Raw genomic sequence first — 21,228 nt, 5'->3', positions numbered from 1 at the left:
GTTACATCAACCCTCCATATCAGGCACATGGGTACCAGATTCCAAACCCAAGTTTCTCCTTTCATGGGCCTCAAGTGACCTATAATCCATCATTGTATGGGTCCTGCATTAATTATTTCGTGGGTCATCAACAGGCCCAACTTCAACAAGTGTATATTTCACATGTTTGCACCGTTCGAGAATCTCTAATTCAAATTCTTATACTTAGCTATTTTTTTTAAAAAAAGAGTTAATTATTTTAATAATGTTTGATTAGTTTTTAAAAAAAAATATAGATGGTCTCTTTTCATTGTCTGCTCTTTATAAAATGTTTGGTTCATAAATTTGCTTCCTGTGGTAATTCAAATCAGAGTTGCTGAGACTACAAGAAACATCCAGCGATGCATTTGGATCATTAATAGTTTATGCAGCTGTCGATATGTCATCAATGGATGTGGTGATGAATGGGGGTGTGTAGCTGGATTGCTTACTCGCACAATTCAAGGAATCAAAAAAGCAATCCATCGCAATTAAACATAATGGGGTGAACTATAGATCATGATGTATAAAATTTTTAGAGCGAATAATTTTGTTTTTGTTTTTATAATATGATAATCTACACACAGTTTTTGTTATTAGATTTTGTGTAACAAGAGTTTCTCAAAAATTAATGATTAATATATTATATATGATGACGTATGGAACTTTTAGTGTCATAATTCTTTTTTTTATTTTTATAGTATGATAATTTCATTGTTTTATCTTTATAAATTTGAATTATTTGTTAATTATATATGACATGTAAATTCTAATATCTGGAAGACAACTCTATTCAAGCTAACCTCGAATTAACTGAGTGAAATTATATCCCAATAAATATGAAACTCGGTTCCTTTTATTAATCACAAGAATAAAATTTTATTTACAAATTTGAAGCCGATTAACAAGTGAAGCCCATCTTACTTTAAAAAAAAAAAAAAAAAAAAAAAAGAAAAGAAGAGAAGCCCATCTTTATTTCATATACCATCTGCTCTCCCCGAACTCAGGACCGTTTGTATAAAACTTAAAAAAAATAATTACTTGTTCAAGTGGGTTAGCAATAAAAAATAAATAAACTAATAAAATATTTGAAAAACAAATACTAGTTCCGAGGAAAAAAATATTTTATCTATTTACACAAGCAAACAATCAGGCTAACTTTTGTTGGGCTCTCTGCCCACTTTTTCTTCGCGACTTCGCCTACCTATCTAGTGCGAGACATCTTTTTCTAAAGAAAAAAAGGTGACTTACTTTTTTTCTTGCCCACCTTCTATCGAATTTAACATCATCGGAAATTTGAAATTCCGGTAAATATTCTGCAGTTTGCAGTAATAAAAAAAAAACCCCATAATTCGAGTCGGACTACTCACCAGCAATTTGAGCTCGAACTCGTGTAATAAAATCCGATCTGATTCAAGTTCATATACGAGCCGAGCTCGAACCATATATATTTTCATAACGATTTAGTTAAAAATAAACAAATTGACTCGATCCGAAAATATATAAGAAGAGAAGAAAGAAGAGAAACTGAAAACAGAGTTAGATCTCCAAACCAACAAATTGTACAATCAGATTAAACCCCTCCAATTTCCACCATTCTTTTAACTCATAAGTTGATCAGTGATCCACAGCTTACATTATAAACAACACGAATTTCATATTTAACCGAAACCCATGTCACGTTTTTACGTACACATATTTCTTTACAAAAGATCAAAGCCTAGGTATGACTCCACGACCCTAAGAACATCATGGTTCTAAGAGGATCTTCTAGACCAGACCTCCCGTTTCGTCTCTCAATCTCCTTAGAGATTTTAATATTGCCACGTTGGTTAGGATTCGTGTCACCAACCATCACAGTCATAGTTGTGGCGTACGCTCGCCGGAGTTTCTCCCCGATAGTCATCTTGGATTCGCGAATCAAAGAGCTATCGCCGGAGAGGTGGTGAGGTTTCATGGCAACAAGGCACGAGAGAAATGAAACAACTCTTGGATGGTTTTGTTAGGCCGGGATATTGAAGGGTATAGTGAAGGTGCATGAAGATGTTATTTATAGACGAATTGTGCATTATTTGTGTTGGAGTTAGTGAGTGCGGTGACAGGGTGAACTGTCACGTGAAGGCGGGGTCCACGTGTTGTGGTGTCACTATTTTTGCCAATGATTATTAACATGATTCATCGCTAATTAATTTTTATTTTGTAGTTTATTGGATTAATTGAATTTTTGATCATTTAATTAAATATTTTATTGAATTTCATTTATTTAAATGAATTTTTTCTAATTTTTATTTTATAACTTTTATTTTTTATCTGATTAAATCCGATTTACGATGTTGTCGTTATTACTTGTGGAGGACAGCTAAGTGTACACTTCCTTTGGTGGGACCGAGAACTTATTGCATGTATTCGTTTTTCACTTTTTTATAAGGGGTGTTGTATTATTGGCATATAAAATATTATTAGCCGTTTGATCTTTCTATATAAAATAAGCTTTATCTTTATCTTATTTGTTTGTCGAGAAACTTTCAACCTCTTTGTTAAAGAAGACGTTCATGATTTGAAACTTGAATAGTTAATTTTGATTTTTTAAGGGTGTTGGATCAGTATCAAAGTATTGTTTTACTTCCTAATGTACGATTTTTAAGCGTTTTGTAGTATTAGACACTATTTAACGTAGTGTTTTATATTAAAATAATAGATTGTATTATGTCTTGTATGATTTTCAGACCTAAACATAATATTATGTATCATTTTCTTTCAAAAATTCAAAAACTAAATTATTCATCGTTAATAACTAATAAGAAACATTTTATCACAATTTTGATATTTTGATCATTAATCATAAAAATATGATACATGCATCATTAGGGGTGGAGTATTACACATGATATTTCTTTACTGGTGAAATATCACAGTGATAATGTTATTTAAAATTTTAAAGACGATAGAGTATCGAGATATAGAGTATTGAGAGTAAATATATAAGTATCTAGTCAACATTTAAGATACCGTTTATTGAATATTGATATTTTAATTAAATATTATTGGAAAGAAAAATGTACAGATTGAAGCATCTCTAACGGTGTTGGCTAAATAGAACCTGTAAGACATTATGTAAAATTTGCTGAACCTGTAAGACATTTTGCTTCAATGGTATTGGCTAATTGGCTATAATTTAAAAATAGTATGTTATTAATATTTTAAATTGTTAAAATAGAATATATCAGTCCAATATGATAATAAATGATGTGGAATCTTTCTACAGATTTCTTAGAGACCTGTAGAGATTCGACAAATTTAGTCATCCATAGGAGGTTGGCTAAATTTTTAAACAACAGTTCGTTATGGTTGGAATTGAGTTTTTCAAACTGTTGATTAAAATATTTTATTTTTAATAATTCAACTCATCTTTTAGTTAAACGCTTTCGATAATAGAAGATGCTCTAACCCAATTATGTACTAATACGATATCAATGAAAAATATATCTACATGGACCAGTTCTCTAGAGTATTGAAACCAGTTGCTATTTTGACACGTTATAGTGATGTTGATAGCGATCACTAACATGTAGAGCAAGAAAAATTCCTTTCTGATAAGTTGTTTTTTATATATATAGTCACTTACCTTTTCGTTCATAATAATTTATTTTTAGAATAAAATATATATTATATATATTTTTTCATAAAAAGACCATTTCAAAAGTTTATTTTTACAAAAACTAAATTGATAATAAAATTTAGGTAAATTAAATTTTAATAAAAAAAATAAGACGGCCAACGGGCCTTTATCCGTTTTTCCTCTATTTCATAGCACAGCTTTTCTATGATAGCTCATGGGCACACAATAAACACTAATGTTGTGTTTGATTGGGGAGAATGGAATGGAATGGAATGAAATGAGTAAAATTACTTGGAACCAATAGAAATAGGAGGGAAGTTTTGGAATAAATTTAAGTATGACAAGATTTCTTTGATATGATTTGAGAAGAAATTGGGGTAGGATAGAATGAAGCATTTCATTTCAAATTGAAGGTATGATCTCTAGCACATAATGTAAGGAATGGAATGGATGAATGAATGAAATTTGTTAACAATTGCTTATAATATAGTTCGTTTTTCATTCCATTTCTTCCGCAATCATTCACCCCAACCAAACACAACATAATTCTATGAGTTCAGCTCATTTTTATTGGTTATCTGATCGTATATAAAGATGGTTTACTTGCATTTACACCAAGTACACCAATTAATATCTACTAAACTCATCAAATTAGTGATTAATGTGTGCACATGACCACTCCAGAAAGACCCCGGGTAGAAAAGAAGATCAGGAGTTCGCGAGAATCCAAAGGCTAATATGAAAGAGACACGTTACAGACTATGACTCCCACTTGTGAATGAAAGGACAATTCAGATAAATAAAGAATCGTATATTACGACTTTTCGAAGTGCTCAAAAGCTTTCCCTGTATTAATTTCTCAACTGCCTAATTTCCAACTGACTATTGTGCTTTTTTCTCACCAAAATTTTGATATGCTTATATGAAAATGTGCAGATAAGCATATATTCCTATCGATCCAACTGAATAAACGATAGAGTAGGAATCAATACGTTGTGTTTTGTGAGAATAAATTCTCTCAACTTTGCATTTGATCTGAGCTAATGCTGCTTGTAGACGTAAAGTGATACTTGATGGTCGGAAGGGGAGTAAAGAGTAAAGTTCTGGTCATAGATCGTCACAAGCGCATCTGGTGTAGTGGTATCATAGTACCCTCCCACGGTACTGACCAGGGTTCGATTCCCTGGATGCGCATCTTTTTTTGTTTTAATTAATATTATTATATATTGAACCACATGTTTTGCAAATTGTGAAGACTCCTGCAGAGTACAGGTTACAGAAGCCCCACGTCCCAACAGAGAAAAATTGCTAACAAATCCGGGACCATGTAGTTATTGGATTCGGTGATAACTGATTAACAGGCAGTTTTTTTTTGTTATAATATAATGCTGAAAACTGACTTAAGAAACAGTGACGCACAACTGCTTAAACTAGCTATTGTTTTTACATTCCCCACAGAGTAAATTGCTGAGAAATCCTGGAGTTTTTTTATGTGATATAGGAGCATGTAGTTATATAACAATATGATCAACAGCCCGTTGTTTTTATATAATTTTATAATGAACTGCCTTAAGAAACGGTGACACAGAACTGCTTATAAAACAAGTTGCTTCCGATTCACATACGAATGTTAGTATATGTTCGGAGAAAAAAATGCTGGACAGCTTAACCTTAGATTTTTGATGTATATACAGGGGGTGAGGTGGTGCTAGATAATCATTGAGCGAAAAAGTACCTCATTCTAGGATTTTTCACGTCCAGCAGTTTTTGTGTCACTAGACAAATAGAATTGCAACCGTCTTGTTCTGTGACAAACACATGTTGTAGTACATTGAATGGTTCTCTGACAAACACATGTTGTAAAACATTGAATGGTAAATAAGCGACTCACTTTAATATTTGTGGGTCTGGAGCCATGAAATACAATCTGCGATCTGCATATTGTAAGATATTACTGCAGGCTGCAGCTCTTTCTCATATTCTGAAGATTGCATATTACTGCGCTGAGGCTCAAAGATTCATCTTGGTTGCAAGGACAAAGGAGGTATTAGGTACCCACCGCACTTGACTATTGCTTTTAGCCCTTCCATACCTCTAGTTTTGCTTTGAAGCAATTCATGGAATTACTAACCAAGGCCAACTGAAAGGCTCAACTTGCCAAGCAGCGGTGCTTGATGGTCACAAACAAGACTGCCTGCAGTACATTACAATACACTAATACAGTGAATACACACTTGTACAAAACAAATCTTGTATCATCACCTACAACGCTCACTGATCAACTTGAAATTCTTGAAAAATATGTTGAGAGTTTCAACAATGACAATTTCATTTAGACTAACATAGCCTCCAATAATGAGCACTTTTTACTTTAAGCCTGCAATGATAGACTGAAATTCCTAGGAGCTAGCCCAATAGGCGAGATTGGCGGACAAAATACGGCGACCCATCAGATTAAATTTCACTCGAGGAACAATGATAGACTGAAATTCTTGATTGTTCGGTGGACTGAGGTACACAATTTAATAAACTGAATACGAAGTACACATTTTATAATTCTAGTGAATAATCAAGTATGCATCTGATAATAATAATTTTTATTTGAGATTCACATATTTTTATTAATTCTAAAACTCAAAAAAAAATTATATAATATGAACGAATTAAATGATAAGATCATCTTTGATGAAGTTGACAAAATTGGTAAAGCTTTATTGGTACTCCCTCCATCTACTTTGGGCACGTAATTTAAGGTGTATTGACCGAATAGTTCCGAAATTTATTTTTTTTAATATTTTTTGTAAATTAAAATTTCATATTTAAATTTTTATTTGCAAAAATAAAATTTCAAAAATAAGTAATGTAACTATGCGGTCAATAACTTTAAAATGTGTGCCCGAAGTCAACAAACTCATCTAATTTGAGATGGTGGGAGTATAAATTAAGGAGTGGACTAAACTTTATTGAGCTTGGAGGTGTTGTGGTCTATATACTTAAATTTAACTTTTCATTATATTTTAGTTTTTAATAAAATAAATTACACTATTAGAAAAAATATTAATTTTGAAAGAGTATTTTCGACAAAAACTGAATTCAACGGAATCTTGTCGAAATTAAACTGTCAAAGATAAACGGTTGAAAATAAATTGTCAAAAAATACCTATTTTCAATAAATTGACTACTTTCGACGTCCTTAATTTCGATGTTAGGATTTTTTTTAAAATAGATAATTTCAACGTAATGCTGCCTGACTAATTTTGACAGAAATTTTCTTTCGAAACTAGGTGAGTTTTTTGTAATGTTATATTTATATATTCCTAGATGATATAAAATTTTAATATGTATTTATAATTATTTAACATGCATATATAATCAATAATATGATTCCACTAACTTAAATTACAAATAAGTGTTTATTCCCGTTGAAGTAATAGATTTTCTACAATTTTTTAGCATGCTATCTAGATTTCTGACTAAAAACTTTTGAGCAATGGAAATACTCCAAGCTTGTGCTTGTGTCATTCCTTCCTACATTTTAATATTAGTATTGTTTGTACCATAAATTGGCTTTATATATATATATATATATATATATATATATATATATATAGGGTTGCACTCCACACAGAACACTTTAAAAAAAGAAACACTATCATAACACTTTTTTTTCCATAAAAAATGATTTGTTATGATTATAATTACATAATTAATCACTAACTAAACTTAATATATGAAATCTAACATCCAAATCTATCCAAATTATTAATATGAAATATTATAGAATCCAGAACAGAATCGAATACAGAATCCAGAATAGAATCATGTATATATTCTTTACATGATTAATATCACATAGAATCATGTTATTTTTAATCCATAATTATTGTTAAACATGCTAGATACTATTATTATTCATAATAAATGGTTAATTAGCTTAAAGTTGGAATTTAATTCAAGTTTTAGATGTGATTCTATGTTCGATTCCAAAGTGTTCTTTTTTGTTCTTCTTTTAAGGGTGTTCTGTTTTGAGCAATGCCATATATATATATATATATATATATATATATATATATATATATATATATATATAGGGATAGGATCAAATAAAAAACTTTTTAAGTTACAAACTTACAAACTTTTTTTTTGAATTTTTTTTATTCTTCCATCGTGTTAATCCTTAGTTATAAAAAGTATTCATGTTGAAAATTCTTGAAAAAACATCACGATTTTTAAAAATAACGCATAAATAAATCGTGCATTCAACACATTTGTAACTGGGGTTCAACATCGGGTGTAGAACACTAATTATCATTGTGTTGAATATATCTATAAAGATACTTAAACTATACCTCTAGGGTTTGGGTAGGGTCTAGAAAAATAAATATTAGTTATATAATACGTTTAATTTAGTTCTTACATTGAAAAATTAGTTTACTTATTTCTCCAACACAATTTTAATCGATGTTCAACAAAATATCTTAAAAAATGTTGAACTCAAGTTATATATGTGTTGAACAAAAAAAGTTTGTAAGTTTGTAAGTTTGTACCAGAACCCTCCCCTATACACACACACACACACACACTTATTTATTTATTTCAGTTACTTTTATTTTCACGCTTCAACTTTATAAAATGCATATATCCATTTCCAAATAATGTAAAAATGTGTATTTTTTATTTATATTAATAACTTATGTATAATAAATAGTAACATTATTGAATTTAAATCCAAATTGATGAGAGTGTAGAATTTAAATACGTATTTTATTTTATAATACAAAAACTATCAAATGAAAAAAAAATCTAATGATAATAGAAATAAACCTAAATCATAATTACTCAAGAAAGTTTAAAATTTTGGGTCGTAAAAATACTTGGAGTACTACGGGACAATACAAATATATAAGCACGTTCACACATTTTAAAGACAGAGGGAACCAATTCAAGGGAAAACAAAAGAGTTTATACAAGTATACAATTTTGTATGAAATCAGTACTCCATATAAATTATAGCTATATAAGTAATTAAATACAATAGTCCATGCAAATTAATGTAATAAACATATAAAATTTGATGGTATGATATTTAGTTCCTGAATTACACGCTTGAGCCTAAAACAGTTGAGTCAAAGCAGCTTGTAAGTAGGGCTGTAAATCGATACGGACTATCCGGTGTCTCGGCTCATATCCGGCTCGAAAATATGATACATGTCTCATATTCGTTTTGAAAACGATCCAAATCTGGCGGAAAAATTAAGCCCGTATAATATATGATCCCGGATACGAGCACACCTATACCCGCTCAGATTCGGGCTCATATAACTTTTCATAATATGATCCTACCCGAATAACCGAATATGATCCGCGGTTCATATTCGATTCAAACTCATATACATATTATATTTTAACACCATCATATTTGCAAGTAAATAGTTATCATTTTATAAAATTTTAATATCTTATTTAAGTTTATATCTTCATAAAATATGATTAATTTAATGTGATCATACTTATTATCTTCATATATATTTAATAAATGATATATATCAATATATAACTATAAGTTTTAATTTAAAATTATTATACTTTATAATATTATGTTTACTTAGACTAATGATAGTTATTTGAACAACTGAAATAATAATGATACTTAGTGTTAGTGGATCATATCCGGCTCATATTCGATGGATCATAAACTACCCGGTTAAAAAATAGAAAATATGATACTGGATCATATCCGGTTCAGATCCGAATCTCAAATACCCGGGATCGGTTTAGATCCGAATAAAACGATCCCGGACCCAAATCTGGACAAGCTAAAAATAATATGATCCGGTACTTGAGCAGAGGGGTACCCGGGATCACCCGGATCATTTTACAGCCCTACTTGTAAGATGGAAGCTCATAGGTCATAGGTAAGTAAAGAATTAGAGATTTAAGCAAAATATGATGCTACATGAAAGAGACCAGTATTTAGTAAATAAAATATATTTTATGTTGTAAACACTTGATCAGTAGTAGTCTAGCCACGTAACTTTGGTATAATACAACCGTTTTATGGAAAAAAAAAAAAAAAAAGGAGTAGTCTAGCCACAATGTTAAATGTTACACAAAACAGCTCAAGAGCTTTGAGCCCTAGAGCCCTGTGCTATACATTTACACAATTCCAGACAAGAATTGCTAGCAAGCAGGAAAGGAGTTACATATCAAAAGTAAACAATGAAGTTAATGTTCGATGTACAGCCAAACACAGGATCAGACACAAGAACAAGCTGAGATACAAATAACATATAGTTGTGAGAGGATATATATAGATTAATCAGAGGTGAAACCTGCTTCATAAGCCTAAAGATTGCAATTCTTAGCCCAAGTGTTAATTAAGCCACAGATCTTAATTAGTTATTGGAACATCATAGATCTGACTTGTCTTGTTCCATAATAATCTCAATTCGGTGCTGCTGGTTGATTCGACGCCTCTTCGAAAATTTCTTGAATATTATGGTTCATGTTAATGTTGCCTCCTCCCCTATGATGTTGATTCGCTTTCTCCCCTTCCAGCTCTCTATATCTATGCAAATACCTCTTCAGTGGCTCCGCATAGTCATCAAACCCTAGGCTCCCCAAAGCCCAACATATATCATCTCCATTCACAGTCTTGCGCTTCTCCTTGTGACACTTGTCAGATGCTTCTCCAGTGACAAAGCTGATGAACTCAGACACACATTCTTGCATGGTCTCTTTTCCTTCTTTCGAGATCTTTGCATTACTCGGGAGTATTTGCTTCATGATTCGACCCACATTTGCAATCGGTAGCAATCGATCTTGCTCTTTAATCACATCTCGGGTATCCTCTCTTGTTGATCCGCCAAAGCCTCCACCAAAGCTGAAAGTAGCACTTCTTTCTGAGTAATTTGTTGCTATTTTGTCAACCATTTTATACGGGCAAAACATAAACCCAAGGCTAATCCTCTTACTCTTACACACTAATCGACACGTTGCCCCTGATTTGTACTGATTTATACTGCTAATTAAATCACTTTCGCATATATGCTTACATATGTCAAGTTGCTTTAGTTTAGCTATACGGCTAATTAAATCGCTTCCGTATAGATGCTTACATATATATACTAATTGTATGTCATCCATCTGCCCGCATTATATATCTTAGTCGCTTTTTTATATATGCGTATTATATGTTTGTGGTCCAGATACAGATGTATTAGTCAGCCGATATATTTTATTTACGTATTATAATAATAAATACTACACAATGTATCCGGATATTTTATTATAACGAAGTTCAAATCTTGAATTCGTAGGAAATGGTCATATCTGGTAAGGCGTTAGAACATTGAGAGGATTAAGGAGGATCGGATCAATAATACATTCCTGGTATAACGATTATCATCATAATTACGACAAACACTGTTAGTCAAGTGTGGAACGGATAACTGCTAATTACCGTTAATTTTCAAAAAATAGATGCATAATTAACTATACCCTCAAAATTCACACACACAATCTCTCAAAGTTAACTTCACTAATTAAGATATACTGTGGCAAAATGTCGATAATAATATGGTCAGCTTGTTGATGGGAGACAGTGGCAGGCAATTGGGTATGAGTTAGGTTGATTTTGTTATGCAAACAAGGACAGCAAGGGGCCTTTGTGGAAGCAATCGAAGCCCTAAGAAAGTAAGAAAAAGACTTGCATTCATCAAGAATGACATATAATGTTTATGTATTTGTGCATGGTCCCCCCTTGGGTCATTAGTGGTAATGCTCTCAATAAGTATGGATTAAGAAGCATAAAATATAATCCTAATCTTCAACTAGTGGACAAAAGCAAGGCACGTGTTTCTCTGACAGCGTGCAAGCTACCCAACAAAAACCTAAAAATGAACAGATTGAGAAGCAAAGATTACAAACTTCAAACTCTTTAGTTGAATTGCGCACCTACTAGGTAGGTTTCCACTTTCAGATGATGCCACTCTAATCAATCGCTTAAAGAGCTATATAGCAGGAATTATGCTAAAACGTAGACGACCTATATATATGAGTGAAGACTTTGGAGTAAAATTTTGTAGAGAATGACCGGAGACTCGGGAGAGAGATTAAGCTGGTTAATTACCCGTGTTATTAATCTTCGTCATTTATTCCTCATTAATCAACTGGTCGTTAAATATGCGCCAAAGATCATTGAGAGCTAGCTGCTGTTATAGCTGAAAAATAATTATTATCTATTGAATTGTTTTTATGTTTTCTTGCAACTATGTAAAAACTGTAAAGTGCGGTAAACACATATCCGATATTACAAAAAAAAAACATATTAGGGACACAAATATAAGTCGAAGAGAACATAGATTATTCATCAAAATAATTGAGTTTCTTGATTGTTAAAGATGTGGGGAACTTTTTACACACTTTGGGTTGAAAGATCATCATATGAATAAGTGAGTGTGATTTGCATGTCACATGTTGTGTGAACTTCTATGGCGTTGTAAGAAAACAAAAAACAACATATTCTCATCAGGGAAAACAGTGACACAAGTTATCGATTTCATCGTCCCAACCATTATAAAATTAATTTTGTAATTTTTGTAGTTACTCACAATTGAATTCAATGACTTCATAAACATAAATAATCATCAATATCAAATAGAAGATATGAAATTATGCGAACATATCTGAGGTAATTGTTTAGATGATCTATTTTTGTATTATGTTTACAAATACGCCTTACCAGTCGTTACGGATCATTTCTCTAAAAAATTTACTTGACGTTAGTTTCGCATTAATTAGTTCTCCGATTTTTGATCGTACCCCTAAAACAAGAGGATTCGTGTTAAGAATTATAGCGAAAACAAAATTGATTAATTAATATGATTTGAACGGAAGCCGACATATGGTGAGTTGGGTAGTGGACAACTGTCGCGTGCGGAGACTGAATGAGTCCGGAACAAGTTGGATATTAAACTAATGTAGTGTCACTCTTGTAAGCATTCAAAATACGTACACTTGCTTTTACAAAACCTATCTCACATTTTGTTGTTTCCTCTCTTCTTTAATCTCCACATAATTCACACTATCTGCTTTAGATTCTCTCCTGCACTCCCCCACACAAATATTACTTGCTTTAAGAGGGCATCTGATCTCATCTATGAACTTAAAATACGAGAGATTTGGTGGTAGATGTTTTGGACCACTACTTAAAAAAAGTCGGAAAATTTTATTCATGGACTACACCATTGAGCGCTCTAATTTATTGTAGTAGGACTGTAATTGGATAGCAGGGCTTTGGTACAAGTGAAACGGATCATCAACAGTTTGAAAAACACTGCATATCTGATATGACCAGCTGGCCAAGGGCGAGGGAGAAAACTACTGATGCGTGCTAGGGTTTTCGGAGCTGGGAAAAATTTGTAGCGGTAAAATGTAGCATTCCAAACTCGTAGAGATGAAGGATTATTGTTTCCTATTATTGTTAAAAAATGTTGTCCTCGTTAAAAAATTGTCGATAAAAAAAATTGTTACAAAAATCAGATAACTGTTTAGTAATTATATTGATAATTTGTATATTTTACTCCCTCCGTCCCACCAGATTATTTACGCTACTTTTCGACACGCATTTTGAGATTTCTATAAAGTATAGTTCGATAATGCTTTTTTTAAAAAAATAAATCATGAAAAGAAGTTTGATGTTCAAACTTATATTCCAAAAAAAAATTAAAAAAATATTATTAAACTATAATTTATAAGAGCCTTAAACTGCGTATAAATAGTGAACGTCAACTTTGTGGGACGGAGAGAGTAAGTTATAATATAAAAAGTAATATTTTTGATGATCAGATGCATTTTTTTCTGATAGAAAATTTTAAGCTAAAAACTATGATTTGGAAAATGTGTTTTTAAATTTATCAAATATTTTTCACGAGTTTCTGGACAACAGCTGTTGTTGCTGTGTGTAAACAGTACTATTAAGCGAAGCAGAAGTATAGTATTAAAAAAATATGCTGTTGAAGCTGGGACTCCTATGTAGATTTTCAGCACTATACCAAAATTGTAAATTATAATTAACATGTTAATATTTAAATTAAATACATCTTTCATGGATCATAGCACATGCAGAATGTCGAAATAATTAAGAAAAGTGATCGACTTAAAGTCTTTATGAGTCTCCATATCCACCTTATTACAAGTTCCCACATTTTAGGATATATCTGATCCAATTTACACTGATATAATCGATATAAATCGGTGTGGGTAGGTGGGCTTGTTTTCATGATTTGGTAAACTTTTGCTTTATGCTACTGGGCCCTTTTTTTTGACAGATATGCCACTGGGCTTTTATTTGCGTAAAGTCCGCATTAAGTAGCCAGCCCGCTTAAGATCCAACCTATATTAAGCCCTTTTTTTTTTCTTTTTGCTAAAACCTATATTAAGCTTGTGCAAAGCATTTGAGGTTTTTTTAGGAGTTGCGGCCAAAAACAAGAAATACAAATGATGTAATTAACCATTAGCGTATAAAGTTTATGCAAGACCAAAGTAATAGAGATACACGAACCTCATGCAAATTATTTTAGCTAAGGATTTCAACAATCGGAGATGCTGTGACATTATAATTCTTGATAATCAAGTATGTGAAAATTACAAAACGTTATTCCGTATCAAAATATTAAATATTTGATCTTTATGATCCTGCAAGTGATAATTAAGAAGTGTTGTATGCATACTTCCAATTTTAAACATACCTGGTACTTTATAGTTTTTTCTAATTATTTGACTGATCATTAATGCTTGGGTTCAAACTTTTTTGCTAAATAATTAGTGTATGAACTTTGAGATGAAGATTCTTAATTTGTTATCTTTAATTAACTGAGAAATAAAGAATGGATAAAGAATGAATAAAGAGATGACGAAATATTTACGTATCCAACACAGTATGTTTGAGTATCTATTTAAATATGTAGACATCCTGGCCTTCTTCTTTTGAACTAAGTAATTGTTTTCTACAGATCATATCTTTACATATTCAACGATATTTTTGAGTTTTTTTTCAAATGCTAGATACTCAGGTCTTCTCCTTTTTGAACCAAGTAATTTTTTTCTACAAACTATATCTGAGCTGTCTCATGTAGTGTTTCAAGTCTTTTGTCAATTTTACCAAGTAGAGTTGGTGGCCATTTCTGCAAAAGATCCTGTACAAGAAACATTCATCGGTAATAAGAAATAATAGACCACTATATTATCAAATTTCTTGACAAAACCATTATATACATGCATAGGACCGTTTGGATAAGTTTAAAATTCTCAACTTTTTATAAGTATTTCTTAACTTACTAGACAAACCGTACGAAATGCTTCTAACTTACAAACTCAGAAGCCGGACTTTTAATTAAGCCCCGGCCAAACACCTCCATAATTTGAACTTGTCTCGCATCAAGGGCCATTATATACTCACCAGAACCGGTAAGGGGTTTATATGTAAGAAGATTGCTTAAATCTGAACGAATGTGATTAGTACGTAAGCAGGCCACTTATGCTTAAAAATTTTTTTTGCCATTAAGCACATCTTACCATCTAACAATGCATGTTCCAATGTCTTCACATCTCTGTCAAGAATTACGCAAAACTTGTTCTAGTTCTAAATGAGGTATTATTTCTATTTACTCTCACAACACAAATTACTGGAAATGAAATTAATTAATATATTTTTTAAGGACATTTGATTTCATTTATTTGCTAAAATGTTTATAATATTTTGTTGAATTCCTTTCTAATATATCACCGGTTTCAAAATGAACAAGAGTACTGTGAGGTACTCTTTAATTATATGCTTTAGATGCTTTACATCCTTTATATGCTCAATCGATGTTCATCTTTTAGAAACCTCTGCAATTTTATTAATTATGCCAACAGTTAAATTTGATTTCATATAACTATTATGGTCCTTAAAAAAATAACAACAATAACGTTACAGTTTCAATATTCATTAATATGCCCTAGAGCAACTTTTCATATGTTAATGCTGTTGCATCAGAATTATCGATTGTTTGATCGATAAAAACAAAGCCAAGAAGTTGTCTTTGTGATGGTGAAAGGGTATTATATCAGAGAATCATATTATATCAATCAGGTCTTTCTAATTATTTTCTTGACCGGAGCTTTAATATATATTAACTTCCCGTCTACACGGACGATTCTTATTTTTGTCATTTTGTTTCTAACTTTTAGTTCTTTTGAATAGTTTATCCATTCGTTTTCTTCTCAGAAATACTCCTACTCTATCATCAATTACAGTTTATTAAGTCTAATTAGAGACTAATTAATTAATCAGTAGCAGTTCTCTCTTGTTGAGAATTGCTAATACATATCAGTATATATCACAATATCAATGTTGATAAATTAAGATAAATAAATTGATCACCGGATATTATCCCAAACCATTATTTTAATTTCCATAAGTTTCTGCAAAATATACAAAAAAAAATGAAAATTTTGCATAGGTCCATGCATAAAGTATAAATACACAAGGACATGCACACATGACAGACAATTGATGCGAGTTTGTTTCCTGAATTCTGTACATGAATTAAAATAATTATGGAATAGAATTAGCTGCTAAAAGACATAATTTTTGGACAATAAGCCTGCCTAAAATAACAATGAGAATGTAAAATTCTGTCAAGAAGCAGAGGGATATATTAACCTCATCAATAAAACCAAGTACATAATATAAATGGCCAGTACATGCAGTCCTCTCAATCTGATACTCCGTATAAACATACTAATCCTAGTCCACATTTATTTCTACAATATTGACAAAAACAAAGATATAAATTATAGTGCATGGCTGCATGCTAAGATGAAGCTAGCAAGTATCATGTAAATGTGCAGTTGGGAGGAATAGAATTGGGCAGATTATTTAATTAATTTAATTATATGTCTAGATACCAAATTAGTATAATATTACATAATTGTTTTGTTTGTATTGGATTGAATTTTTTGTGTATAGGTCACTCTCTAAATAGATTATAGTAAAGGGACATGGCAGTGACGGGTAGCTAGTGACAGGTACGTAAACCCTAGAGAGAAAAAGTCATTACTAAAATCAGAGAAGTCCAGCTTAGTAGCTATTGAAATCACAAGAGCCAGCAAGAATAGTTACGTGGTCTTCATCAATATTTAAGCAGTTGTGATCGTGATATCTCAAGTTGTTTTAATTAATACGGTATTGCCAGTACTGTTGTCTTATTAGCAAACCCTAGTGTCCAGTTTAGGATTGATAAAAATAATCTGTTTGCAATAGCTTAAAGTCCAGGGTTTTAAGTCGTTTTTACTTTAAGCTGAAAAATGTCTGTTTGTGTAATTAGGTAGAAGTCAACTTAAAGTCAGAATTAAGGCAGAAATTGAATTAAAGTCACAAGTTAGTCTGAGATGTTTTTTTCAATAACTAAATTTTTGATATATATTACCCATAATTCAGCTCCCAGCTTATCAAATAAGTCGGCTTAAGTAATAAACTCGTCAAACAAGCTCTTGATCATATATGTAACGAAGTCTTTTATGTTTGTGTCGTCACCTTTCGAGTCCTAGTCCTGTTTTGCGTTAGATAAAAAAGATACAATGGATAAGTACCTGTCGAAAGTCTGAATTGCAAGGTGTTTAAATTAGGTATTTAACTTCAGCGACGAGGGTACAGTGTTGTAGAAATCTGAACTGAAATCAGAATATAACCCGATAAAATATATGAAGAGATTTCTATCAACTTCTAAGAGGTAGAATAAGTACTACTTGTGAAGATATTTCGACGAGAAGTTGAAGGATCGGGTTGGTATTTAACTATGCTCATGCGTATCATTCGTCAAAAACTATTTCCAGCAACGGAGAAAGTGTATATCGGATATAGAAATTTTATTCGACCGTAATTGGATTATTGATGCCACTTATGGCGATTCGAATCTAAGCGCCATATTGATCCTGCATTCAACTCGTTACTTTGTTTGGTTCTTTTTTTTTTGACAAACTTTGTTTGGTTCTTTTAATTGTTTGTATTAGCTAAAACAAATTTGGGGTCGACTCCACTCCCTCCAAATTATGGCAGCAACGCTAGTTAGGTCTACAAGTAATTCATATTTACAATCAATTACTACCGAGTGATATCTCTTTTTACATTTTTTATTTTTAATGATCAAATTGATTATATTTTTACCAAAAATTAAACATATTTTTTTATTATTTTAAAAAACTGAAAATTACATTTTAAAATAGATTGTGTATATATATGTATATATACATAGACACACACACACTTTATAATGATATACGGCGGATCTGAAACTTATGACGGAAAGTTGGTTTCCGTCATAAATGAACAATTGAAACTATTCAGGTTTCAGGAATTTTATTTGAAATATTATTATCTAAATATAAAGGGAGTTCTTTTGATTAAATGATAAAAAAAATTAGTTGGAATATATCTCGTACGAGCATGCACAGTAGACAAAAAAATTGTATGATACTGCACACAATTTAGGTGGTGAAGTATGTTGAGTTAACAGAGGAATATCTTAAATGAATCATCTCAACTTCTTAACAAATACTTAGCTCGATCAGTTGTCACTAATTAATCGAACCGACATAAATTAATTAACGGATATGGAAAGAGGTGGCAGCAAGGCTGAGTTGCATGTACATTCAACATTAGTGAAACAAATACAAGAGAATCCGTTTGATAAAACCAACTGATAATAAACCAAATAATTAACACAAAAAACAATTATAATTCCACTGTAACAAGAAAATTATAATGCTTAAAAAAGGAGGGTGCACAACTCTAATTAAATAAATTACAAAAATGTGATGATCCACTATATATATGTATAAGCCAAAGTAGACCCTGCTTCATATTTTGTGCAATACAACCAAACTCTCCAGCAAACTGTTAAGAGAAAATTGTCTGCTCATAAATTTCAATTCCTTGGAGTCATTAACACAAGGATATTGCAAGTATTTATACATAAGTATAATTGTGATGTCAAATATAACAGGTGATCAGGAAGGAAGCTTGTCTTCTGGAGAAGTGCAACAACTTCATCAAGAACAGCCACTACTGCTTGATCATCCCCATGGTGTCGTCACGAAAAATAGCTCCCAGCACATGCCTGCAGCTGCTAAGAAGAAAAGAAATCTGCCAGGAACTCCAGGCAATTCATCTTATCTACCTTACATCAACTTATCTCAATAATTTTTACAGTAGAATTTTTTTTGCTTAATATCAGTATGTTTATGTATGATGATTGAATAGTCGATGACACGAAACAGAAGTTCAGAATTTTTCTTAATTAAGAGGATACCATGTCTAGATTCTATGTTCTCTGTGTTGAATTTTCAGTCTGCATATTTTTTCGATTTCTGACTATGAGGAACTATTTATTATCTGACAGAATCTTTTTGGTTCTGCAATACATAATATTTTGTTTCGGCAAGATGCTGCTCAATTTTGTCGCTCTGCCTATATCTAACATTCGTGATCACTTGTGCAATCATAGTTTATATAAATATGCTATAATCGTTGTTTTTTTCCTTAATATAGATCCAACTGCTGAAGTCATTGCTCTATCTCCCACTACGCTAATGGCTACCAACAGGTTTGTGTGTGAGATTTGTAACAAAGGTTTTCAGAGGGACCAAAACTTGCAATTACACCGCAGAGGTCATAATCTTCCATGGAAGCTCAAGCAAAGAACCACCACTGAGGTGCGCAAGAGGGTGTACATTTGCCCCGAGACTAGTTGTGTCCACCACAATCCAGCCCGAGCACTAGGAGATCTGACTGGGATCAAGAAGCATTTTAGCAGAAAACATGGGGAGAAGAAGTGGAAGTGCGACAAATGTTCCAAAAGATATGCAGTGCAGTCGGATTGGAAGGCTCACCAGAAAACTTGTGGCACTAGAGAGTATAAATGTGATTGTGGTACCATTTTCTCCAGGTACATACTATAATCATGTTCCCTGAACTAAACTATAAAACATATAACTCCAATTTTCTAAGCTCGAATTGGTTGAAAAATGCAGGAGGGATAGCTTCATAACTCACAGAGCTTTCTGTGATGCACTAGCTGAAGAGAACAACAAAGTTAATCAAGGCCTGATGCAAAGCATGGGATCAAACCTACAACCACAGATGCCTCATGATATGAATAACAACACATCAATGGCCCTAATGTCTGATTTCAACAATTATGATCAGAAAAACCAACTAAAGTCAATGTCTCAAGACATGCAGTTTAAGCCCATGAACATAGCTACTGGCATGTTCTCAAGCAATTCAGGTTCTCTTTTCGGAGGCCCAAGAAACAATGTGCAATCATCTTCCTCTGGCCTCCAGCTCAGTTCCAACAGTCCTTCAAGTTTTAGTTACCTCCAAGACAACAAAAACGGGCCTAACAATCTTTTAGGCGCTGCAAACATGTCAGCCACTGCCCTGCTCCAAAAAGCAGCTCAAATGGGCGCCACAGCAAGCAACAACACTATTAGCTCACCCATGATCCAAAAAACTTTTGGTAACACAGGGCCTATGATCGACAATGCAAATACCTCCTTCGAAAATGTAACATCAAAACCTGATGAAACCAGTTTTGTTGGGCTTACTGGTGGAGCATTCACAACTCAGCTGATGCAAAAGGCCCCGCATCAGATGTTTGCCTCCGGGCCTAGTAGCTCACCATCCATGACTGACATGGCAATGTTTGGTGACATGCTGATGGGAAATGAGCAGGGCTTCATGAAGCATATGGAACATCTTGAAGATGGTATGAGTCAGAACCCAATAGGCCCCTCCAGATTTGGAGTGAACCAGGGAAGTAGCCGAGGAAACGACACACTCACGGTGGATTTCTTAGGACTGGGAGGAGGATCAAGGCCACACAACCTTCATGAACAGCAACAACAACAAAGAATGCAGATGATGAATCCTTTCCAGCAGCAACTTGAGAAGCCCATCTGGGATGTTTAAGAAAACCTCTGACTTCTGAGTCATGATAAAAGTACTTAAAAAGATACTTTTGACAACGGATTAACTTGTATCCAAACATCCTAAAGCTAGAAGGTACTGATATTGAACGGGCTTGAGCCTTGACTAGGCTAATACTGAATGCAGGACAAAATATGGCATGTAATGTAACTCTTTGGTATGATTTTTATTTTTATCTCGCACTTCTGAAATCCTTGATTCCAGGGAGAAAATATCCATAATGATGGGGGGTGATATCAAACCTGACACGTCTTCTGTGGTAAAGTATGAATTCAGTCGGAATCTTTCTGGTTGATTCGGGTTTGATAGCACGGTTGGCTAGCTCAAATGATTAAGAGTTTATCTTTGACGGGCAGGTACTCGGTTCGACAGTGCCACACCCGAAATTTCTTAGAACATGTACCATTTGTACCTCTATATTGTATTGTTTAGAACATGTACTACTCATTTATAGGATATAAGTCAAATTTATCAAAAAAAAAAATTGATCCGAATAAAGACGGACTTTTTTAGATCAAATCGGTTTACTAAACTCAGCCTAAATTATGTATATATA

General features: G+C 32.5%; 2 protein-coding genes and 1 non-coding gene across 3 annotated transcripts; 2 read left to right on the top strand and 1 right to left on the bottom strand.

The window, feature by feature from the left end:
- Positions 1-4,760: 4,760 nt before the first annotated feature.
- TRNAG-CCC (transfer RNA glycine (anticodon CCC)) lies at positions 4,761-4,831 on the top strand. The gene has a single exon. It is a non-coding gene; the product is annotated as a tRNA-Gly (tRNA).
- Positions 4,832-9,703: 4,872 nt separating this feature from the next.
- Positions 9,704-10,732, bottom strand: LOC108197844 (nuclear transcription factor Y subunit B-5). The gene has a single exon (XM_017365565.2). The coding sequence runs from the start codon at positions 10,586-10,588 to the stop codon at positions 10,082-10,084; it is 507 nt and encodes a 168-aa protein (XP_017221054.1). The 5' UTR covers positions 10,589-10,732; the 3' UTR covers positions 9,704-10,081.
- Positions 10,733-18,541: 7,809 nt separating this feature from the next.
- On the top strand, positions 18,542-20,863 carry LOC108198194 (zinc finger protein GAI-ASSOCIATED FACTOR 1). Its single transcript, XM_017365962.2, has 3 exons — positions 18,542-18,843; positions 19,233-19,629; positions 19,715-20,863. The coding sequence occupies exons 1-3, from the start codon at positions 18,672-18,674 to the stop codon at positions 20,652-20,654; spliced, it is 1,509 nt and encodes a 502-aa protein (XP_017221451.1). The 5' UTR covers positions 18,542-18,671; the 3' UTR covers positions 20,655-20,863.
- The last annotated feature ends 365 nt before the right edge of the window (positions 20,864-21,228 follow it).

This window comes from Daucus carota, chromosome 1, assembly GCF_001625215.2.
Source record: "Daucus carota subsp. sativus chromosome 1, DH1 v3.0, whole genome shotgun sequence".
NCBI classification, from domain to species: Eukaryota; Viridiplantae; Streptophyta; class Magnoliopsida; order Apiales; family Apiaceae; genus Daucus; species Daucus carota.
Note: the sequence above shows the minus strand (reverse complement) of the source record. Positions and strands in the feature narration are given on the sequence as shown.

Excerpts from the sequence above, each read along its gene's own strand:
- LOC108197844 (XM_017365565.2), bottom strand. The coding sequence starts at position 10,588 with ATGTTTTGCCCGTATAAAATGGTTGACAAAATAGCAACAAATTACTCA.
- LOC108198194 (XM_017365962.2), top strand. The coding sequence starts at position 18,672 with ATGTCAAATATAACAGGTGATCAGGAAGGAAGCTTGTCTTCTGGAGAA. Across the intron at positions 18,844-19,232 it reads AAATCTGCCAGGAACTCCAG|ATCCAACTGCTGAAGTCATT; the intron begins GCAATTCATCTT and ends TCCTTAATATAG. Across the intron at positions 19,630-19,714 it reads TGTGGTACCATTTTCTCCAG|GAGGGATAGCTTCATAACTC; the intron begins GTACATACTATA and ends TGAAAAATGCAG.